At 42.0% G+C, this 9,216-nt stretch overlaps 1 protein-coding gene across 1 annotated transcript in view; it reads right to left on the bottom strand.

Moving 5' to 3' along the window:
• Positions 1–9,216, bottom strand: part of LOC135551893 (adhesion G protein-coupled receptor B2-like) — a 528,123-nt gene that overhangs the window by 184,765 nt on the left and 334,142 nt on the right. The window contains 2 exon segments of the mRNA XM_064983168.1: positions 8,197–8,361; positions 8,508–8,672. Of these exon segments, the coding sequence (XP_064839240.1) occupies positions 8,197–8,361; positions 8,508–8,672 (330 nt within the window).

Consider the following 9,216-nt stretch of genomic DNA (forward strand, 5'->3'; position numbering starts at 1 on the left):
ATGGACTCAAACAGGAAATATACACAAGAAAATAAACATTTTCCCGAACACAGAGTGTCTAAACTCTGGTGTCCAAACACCCAGAGCGCCCTAGACCTTCTGTCTGAGGACCAACTAGGGTCGCCCAGCCACATAATAATACACACAGGCACAAATGACTTGAGAGCACAGCAGGAAAGGGTGGCCAAAGCACTCAAGGGAGTGATTGAAAAAGCTTCTTCTACTTTCCCCAACGCACAAGTGGTTATCTCCACCTTGCTACCAGAAAAAGACTTCTACCACCCTTCTACCATACAGCGGGTAAACGGAAGTATTTCCCATGACTGTGCCTTAAAACCAAATGTTTAACAGTTACACCACTCTACCCTGGACTACCCCAGCCTTTATGACCAGGTCCACCTATGCAAGGCAGCAGTGCCCACCTACGCCCGGACTCTGAAGGACATCACCCTCAAACGCAGACCCAACACTGCACACAGGAGCAACAGATCAATAGACACCCTGCCCAGACCAGCAAGACACTCTCCCAGAGAGAGGAGCACAAAGCCTTCACTATCTCATCCTGGAATGTCCAAGGCCTGAGGTCATCTCCCTTCGGCCTAAATATCAGGAAGCCTGGACTTCATCAAAGAAATACAGTCATTCTACAAAAAAACTGGTATAGAGGAGACGGACCCACTGGTTGCCCTCTAGGTTACAGAGAGCTGGTAATCCCAGCCACCAAACTACCAGGTGTGAAACAGAGAAGAGACTCAGGGGGTATGCTAATTTGGTATAGAACAGACCTAACTAATTCTGTTAAATTAATCAATACAGGAACATTTTACATTTTTTACATTTTACAAATTCAAAAGGAAATGATCTTAACTGAGAAATATGTCCACTAGAATCCCCATAGTTTAATGAAGACAGCTTCTCCATCCTGGAGGGGGAAATCAATCATTTCCAGCCCCAGGGACATGTACTAGTCCATGGCAACCTAAGTCAGCCCACTGACAACCCTATCAGATCACAGCATAATCAGTCTACTTGAACAGAGCAATACTCAATCATAAGGCATCAGAGCCAAAGGAACTAAATAATATTAAGACATGCTGTAGATGAAAGGAATGTAGTGTGGAAGCCTACCAAAAAACAATTAGGCAACAACAAATTCAATCACTTTTAGACAACTTCCTTGACAAAATAGTGAAGGTGTGAACCTGGCAGTGTAACATCTAAACAGTATATTTGACCTTTCAGCTTCCCTATCAAATCTAAATATCTCAAACAGAAACCCGAAGAAAAACAACAACAATGACAAATGGTTTGATGAAGAATGCAAATTCCTAAGAAAGAAATTGAGAAATTGAGTAACCTGTCCAACAAAACCTTCACTATCGTGGATCACTAAAACAATACAGACATACATTACGGAAGAAGAATGAACAGCACTTCAGAAATCAGTTCAATGTAAATGAAGAATCCATAGACTCTAACCACTTCTGGGAAAATTGGAAGAAAAAAAAACACGAAGAATGATCTATCCAAAATGGAGATGTATGGGTAAACCGCTTCTCCAATCGTTCTGGCCCTATAACAAAGAACAAACAGCAAAGACATGATCAAATACAAATCTTAGAATCAACTATTAAAAGGCTACCAGAACCCACTGGATTCTCCAATTACATTGAATGAACTACAGGACAAAATACAAACCCTCCAACCCAAAAAGGCCTGTGGTGTTGATAGTATCCTCAATTAAATTATAAAATATACAGACCACAAATTCCAATTGGCTATACTTAAACTCTTTAACATCATTCTCAGCTCTGGCATATTCCCCAATATTTGGAACCAAGGACCGATCACCCCAATCCACAAAAGTGAGAGACAAATTTGATCCCAATAACTACTGTGGGATATGCGTCCATAGCAACCTTAGGAAAATCCTCTGCGTTATCATTAACTAGCAACACCTAGATCTTCTGCACAGATTCTGCCAGACCTGGGCCCTGACAGTAAATCTCAGTGAGACCAAAATAAGGGTGTTCCAAAAAAAGGTCTAATTGCCAGGACCACAAATACAACTTCCAATGTCCTGGAGCAAACAAAAAACTATACATACCTCGGCCTAAACATCAGCGCCACAGGTAACTTCCACAAAGCTGTGAACGATCTGAATGACAAGGCAAGAAGGGGCTTCTGTGCCATTAAAGAAACCATAATATTCAACATACCAATTTGGATCTTGCAAAAAATACTTGAATCAGTTATAGAACCCATTGCCCATTATGGTTGTGAGGTCTGGGGTCCACTCACCAATCAAGATTCACAATTCACAAGATTCACAAATTCACAAAATTGGACGAAAACCAAATTGAGACTGCGTGCAGAATTCGGCAAAAATATACCCAGTGTACAATGTAAAACGCCAAATAATGCATGCAGCGCAGAATTAGGCCGATACCCGCTCTGCTCACAAACACAAACAGACCCCACAGAGCCCTAGCACAGCAATACAATGAGACCAATATAATCATGAGAAAACAGATAAATAATTACTTGACACGTAAAATAATTAATAGCAAACTTGAATGCTATTTGGCTCTAAACAGAGAGTACACAGTGGCAGAATACCTGACCACTGTGACTAACTCAAACTTAAGGAAAGCTTTGACTATGTACAGACTCAGTGAGCATTGCTTTGCAATTGAGAAAGGCCGCCGTAGGCAGACCTGGCTTTTCAGAGAAGTAAGAGCCCGCAAAATGAGGTGGAAACTGAGATGCACTTCCTAACCTCCTGCCCAATCAATGTATGACCATATTAGAGACACATGCTTCCCTCAGATTACACAGATCCAAAAAGAACTTGAAAACAAACCCCATTTGATAAACTCTCATATCTACTGGGCTCTGTAGGGTGTATTTGTGTTTGTGAACAGAGCACCAGGACCAGCTTGTTAAGGGGACTCTTCTCTAGGTTAATCTCTCTGTAGATGATGGCTTAGAAATTTAAGGTTTGGGAATTGCTTCCTTTTAGGTGGTCGTAGAATTTAACGTCTCTTTTTTGGATTTTGATCATTAGCGGGTATCGGCCTAATTATGTTCTGCATGCATTATTTGGTGTTCTACGTTGTACACTGAGGATATTTTTGCAGAATTCTGCATGCAATCTCAATTTGTCTCAACTCAGTAGCCCTACCCATGTGAACAGAGATTGTTTGTGAACTATGAAATATGCCCTTCTCACCCTACTACATAAGCCCTTTATGAAAATGTAACATTTGTATTCCCGAGGATGTGAAGATGACAGTCCACACGTTAAAAGGGCTAATATAAAACTACAGAACTAAGCCATCTTCAGCGTGATGGCAACTTGGTATGAACTTTGAACTCTTACTCACTAAAGACGTGATACCCCCTAGACGTTGAGGTAGCAGCAGTAGCTGTAAACGCAGGGTAGGAAAGGACGGACAAAGTATCTATTCTAACACATGACGACGGTACTACAGCGTATCCATCTACCACAAGACATATACTTCAAAGGACAAGGGAGAAATCTGTTGGGCCACACGGCCTTCCATCTACGACCAACCTATTGAAGCATAGCTCAGAGTAAATATTTCTTGCATTTTCCTTTTCCAAATGTGCGGTTATTTCGAATGCATAAGATTCTGTATTTACGATAGCATAGCTTTACAAGGTCCGAGGTCTTCCCGCGCTTTCATTCAAAACCCAACCCCCTTTCTTTGTGTAACCAGCCGTCATATCTGTTCCGTCCGCTAGGGACCTTTTCTTCTGTGACATCTGTGTGATTGTTTAGGTATTAGTAAATAAATAACTAAACCAAATGCTGTATTGCTGATTCAACTTTTTAGCCAGGGTTCAGGAAGATAACCAAGAGTGAAGAAGAAGTGAATAATAGGGAGACTGAATAAGGTGACGATTAATAATGGTCTGCTATTGACATAAAAGATTACCAGGTCTTTAAGAGTTTATTCGGAAGATAACAGCTCTATAAACATTATTTCGTGGTGCCCTGACTTTCTAGTTAATTACATTTACCTGATTAGTTTAATCAGGTAATATTAATTACATAGAAATTATTTTATAGAATATCACTTAATCCGGCATAGCAAAGACACAACAACTGTGTTTGCTTATTCCAAGTGTAACTCTATGTTATTGTTTGTGTCGCACTGCTTTGCCTCTATCTTGGCCAGGTCACAGTTGTAAATGAGAACTTGTTCTCAACTTGTCTACCTGGTTAAATAAAGGTGAAATAAAATAAAAAATAAAAAAGTGAGAGCTACGGGATGATAGTAATTTAGTTCAGTTACCTTCACTTTCATGGGTACAGTAACAATGGTTCACATTGTGAAGCAAGTGGGGACAACAGACTGGGATAGGGAGAGATTCAATATGTCTGTAAACAGTCCAGCTAGCTGGTCTGCATATGCTATGAGGATGCGGCTAAAGATGCCATCTGGGCCGGCAGCCTTCAGAGGGTTAAGGAGCTTAACTTCTTTGAAATATGGGGCGCTATTTTAATTTTTGGAAGAAAAACGCTCCCGTTTTCAACAAGATATTTTGTCACGAAAAGATGCTCAACTATACATATAATTGACAGCTTTGGAAAGAAAACACTCTGACATTTCCAAAACTATTGTCTGTGAGTGCCACAGAACTGATGTTACAGAAAAAACCCAGATAAAAATCCAATCAGGAAGTGCCGCATTTTTTGAAACCGCCTCATGCCAATGACTCCTTATATGGCTGTGAAGGAGCTTGGAGTCAGCTTACGTTTTCCACGTTTTCCCCAAGGTGTCTGCAGCATTGTGACGTATTTGTAGGCATATCATTGGAAGATTGACCATAAGAGACTACATCTACCAGGTGGTCGCTTGGTGTCCTCCGTCGCAATTATTGTGTAATCTCCAGCTGCAGTATTTTTCCGTTTGCTTCTGATGAGAAGCCAACTGCCACATTGATAGATTATCGAATAGATATGTGAAAAACACCTTGAGGATTGATTCTAAACAACGTTTGCCATGTTTCTGTCGATATTATGGAGCTAATTTGGAAAAAAGTTTGGCGTTGTAAGTGACTGCATTTTCCGATCTTTTCCTTAGCCAAACGTGATGAACAAAATGGAGCTATTTCGTCTACACAAATAATCTTTTTGGAAAAAATGAACATTTTCTATCAAACTAAGAGTCTCGTCATTGAAAACATCCAAAGTTATTCAAAGGTAAATTATTTTAATTGAATGCTTTTCTTGTTTTTGTGAAAATGTTGCCTGCTGAATGCTAGGCTTAATGCTATGCTAGGCTATCAATACGCTTACACAAATGCTTGTGTAGCTTTGGTTGAAAAGCATATTTTGAAAATCTGAGACGACAGTGTTGTTAACAAAAGGCTAAGCTTGTGTTTGAATATATTCATTTCATTTCATTTCATTTGCGATTTTCATGAATAGGAAACGTTGAGTTATGGTAATGAGCTTGATGCTATGTTTACGCTCCCGGATACGGGATTGCTCGACGCTAGAGGTTAACTTCTCTAGGGTAGGGGGCAGCATTCGGAATTTTGGATGAAAAGCATGCCCAAATTAAACGGCCTGCTACTCGGGCCCGAGGATATGACATGCATATAACTGGTAGATTTGGATGGAAAGCATTCTAAAGTATCCAAAACGGTTAAAATAGTGTCTGTGAGTATAACAGAACTGATTTGGCAGGCGAAAACCTGAGGAAAATCCATTCATGAAGTAGTTTTTTTTTGGTTTTGTATTTTTCTATTCAATTCCATTACAGTATCCATTGACTTAGGATTCAAATTGCAGTTCTTATGCCTTCCACTAGATGTCAACAGTCCTTAGAAATTGTTTTAGGCTTGTATTCTGATAAATGAGGGGTTAAGACCAGTCTGAATGAGAAGACCCTGACGTGTCACAGAGCTTTTTCATGCTCAATCCCGAGAGAGTGACTTTCTGGTTTACCTTTTATATTGACAACGTTATTGTCCAGTTGAAATATTATAGATAATTTAGGCTAAAAACGACCTGAGGATTGAATATAAACATTGTTTGACATGTTTCTATGAACTTTACGGATACAATTAGGATTTTTTTGTCTGCCTGTTTTGACTGCGTTTGAGCCTGTGGATTACTGAAGAAAACGCGCAAATAAAACAGAGGTTTTTGTATATTAAGAGACTTTATCAAACAAAGGGAACATTTATTGAGTAAATTAATGTCTTCGGAGTGCAACCATATGAAGATCATCAAAGGAAAGGGATTCATTTTTTCTCTATTTCTGACTTGTGTAACTCTTCTACTTGGCTGGCTAGTGTTTGTAATGATTTGTCTGCTGGGCTATGTTCCCAAATTATCGTAAGGTATGCTTTTGCCGTAAAGCATTTTTTAAATCTGACACGTGGTTGGATTCACAAGAAGTTAATCTTTGTTTTGTTTTCTGAATTTTTATAATGAGTATTTCAGTATTTGAATTTGGCACTCTGCAATCTCACTGGATGTTGCCCAGGTGGGACGCTAGCATCCCACATACCCTAGAGAGGATAAAAAGGCTTATTCACGTTGGTCACGGAGAGCTCACAATTCACATGAGCGATGCCGTATCGGTGGCACTGTGTTTTCCTCGAAGCGGGCGAAGAAGTTGTTTTGCTTGTCCGGGAGCAAGACTTCGGTGTCCGCGATGTGGCTGATTTTCCATTTATAATTCGTAATTGTCTGGAGTCCCTGCCACATACGTTTCATGTTGGAGCTGTTGAATTGCGACTCAACTTTGTCCCTGTACTGACGTTTTGCCTTTTTGATTGCCTTACAAAGGGCATAAGTGGACTGTTGGACTTGATACTCCCAGTCACCTTGCCGTGGTTAAATGAGGTGGTTCGCACTTTTAGTTTGCTCCCATCTATCCACGGTTTTTGGTTTGGATATGCTTTAATTATCACAGTGGGAACAACATGCCCTATATACTTCCGGATGGACTCAGTCACCGTGTCAGTGTATATATCAATATGTCAACATATCCCGGTCTGCATGTTCAAAAAATCTTGAAGCACAGATTCCAATTGGTCAGACCAGCATTGAACAGTCCTTATCACGGATACTTAATGTTTGAGTTTATGCCTAAAGGGAAGAGAGGAGCATGATGGAGGTGCGATCTGATTTGCTGAAGGGAGGGCGGGAAGGGCCTTGCTGCCGTCCTGGAAGGGAGATTACTACAGGCAATGTGTTGATAAAACTTCGGTAACGTTTTCCTCAGATATGCTGAGAATAACAGGTCCAATTCAGGGAAGTTGGATTTCTGGTCAAAATGCTGGTGAGGTACCGCTGCTCTAACATCCCAAAGTTATTTCTGGTTGTATATAATACTACAAAGGACGTTCTGAGTTAATATTCTAAGAAACAACAACAACAAAAATAATAATAATGTGAAGTTGCTTAGCCGCAATGAACAGAGCGACCATGTCTATATGTCCATTATAGGGACAGTGAAGAGCAAAAGAGAAAGGGGGTGAGAGAGAAAGGGAGATAGGAAGGAGGGAGGGAAAGTGAGAGAGAAAGGGAGATAGGAAAGTGAGAGAGAAAGGGAGATGGGAAAGTGAGAGAGAAAGGCATTAAGGGAGGTGGAAAATTGAGATTGAGAGAGAGGAAGGAAAGGGATGGAAAACGCTGACAACAGAAAGAGGAAGTGAGGGATGGAGAGGCCTACAGGTAGACAGATCGATGGGAGAGAAATACAGAACAGGACAAAAAAGTAAAGGCGAGAAAGAGAGGGAGCAAGCAAATGGATAGACAGAGACAAACAGAGAGAGAGAGAGAGAGAGAGAGAGAGAGAGAGGGGGGGAGAAAGCGAGAGAGAGAGAGATTAGATGAGGAGAGAAGACAATAGACTGTTCTATTGTACTGGGAATCATTCTACTCTCTCGCTGTGATGCAGTTTGACTGACACATGAAGAACCTCAATTATAGTCAATTCCCTAATTTCCACAGTCGTTACAGACAATCATACTACAACAATACTTAACTCAACACACACACACATAGGTAGAAGCACACTCCTACACACTCAATAACAGAGTTAATTAAACAAATACACCATAACATGTTTCAACAAAACCAAACATATTTTCGTAAATGATCACATGGCCACACACACACACACACACACACACACACACACTGACCGGGGCACTTCTTGTCATTGCAGGAACGGACCTCCTCTCCGGAGCCGTCACAGGGGTAACCCTGTATCCCTGTCCCCTCACACATCCGGAAGCGACGCTGCCACCCTGAGTCACACGTCTTACTGCACAGACTCCAGTGGTTCCAGCTGCCCCAGTTACCCCCACCTGAAGAGAGAGGGGGGAGGGGGGGATAGGAGGAGACATAGATTCATGGATATCATGACTTAACATACACACATATTGTATATATATGTTTGGATGCTGTGAATATGGCAGTCTGCTCTCTATGTTTGTGTATATCTTTGTCTTACCACCGCAGGATGGGTTGGTACACTCCCTGGTCTCCTGGTGTGGTCCCTTACACTCTGCCCAGACGTGCACCGATGCACTACACCTCCTCTGTCTCTGCTGGCTCCCTGTGGAACAGGTTACACTGCACCTAGACCACAGAGCCCAGTCCAACCACTGACCCTCCACTAGAGAGGGAGAGAGAGAGAGAGAGAGAGAGAGAGAGAGAGAGAGAGAGAGAGAGAGAGAGGAAGGGAGGGAGAGAGAGAGAGGGAGAGAGAGGGGGAGGGAGGGAGGGAACAAGGGCAAGAAAGAGAGAGAGAGGGAGGTAGGGAGAGAGAGAGAGAGAGAGAGAGAGGGAGAGAGAGCGAGAGGAAGGGAGGGAGAGAGGGGAGAGAGAGAGAGAGAGAGAGAGAGAGAGAGAGAGAGAGAGAGGGAGGGAGGGAGGGAGGGAGGGAGGGAGGGAGGGAGGGAGAGGGAGAGAGAGAACAAGGGCAAGAAGAGAGGGAGAGGGAGGAGGGAGAGAGAGAGAAAAGAATGGAGGGAGGGAGGGAGAGAGAGAGAGAGAGAGAGAGAGGGAGGGAGGGAGGGAGAGAGAGAGAGAGAGAGAGAGAGAGAGAGAGAAAGTCTGTTGTATAAACAGAATTCCAGACCTAGCTGCTGCAACAAACTAGCAAATAAATCCAAACAACTCCAGATTTCCAACACTCTTCGTTATGGAACCAATCAGAG

The sequence above is a fragment of the Oncorhynchus masou genome, chromosome 13 (genome assembly GCF_036934945.1).
Source record: "Oncorhynchus masou masou isolate Uvic2021 chromosome 13, UVic_Omas_1.1, whole genome shotgun sequence".
In the NCBI taxonomy this organism is placed as follows: domain Eukaryota; kingdom Metazoa; phylum Chordata; class Actinopteri; order Salmoniformes; family Salmonidae; genus Oncorhynchus; species Oncorhynchus masou.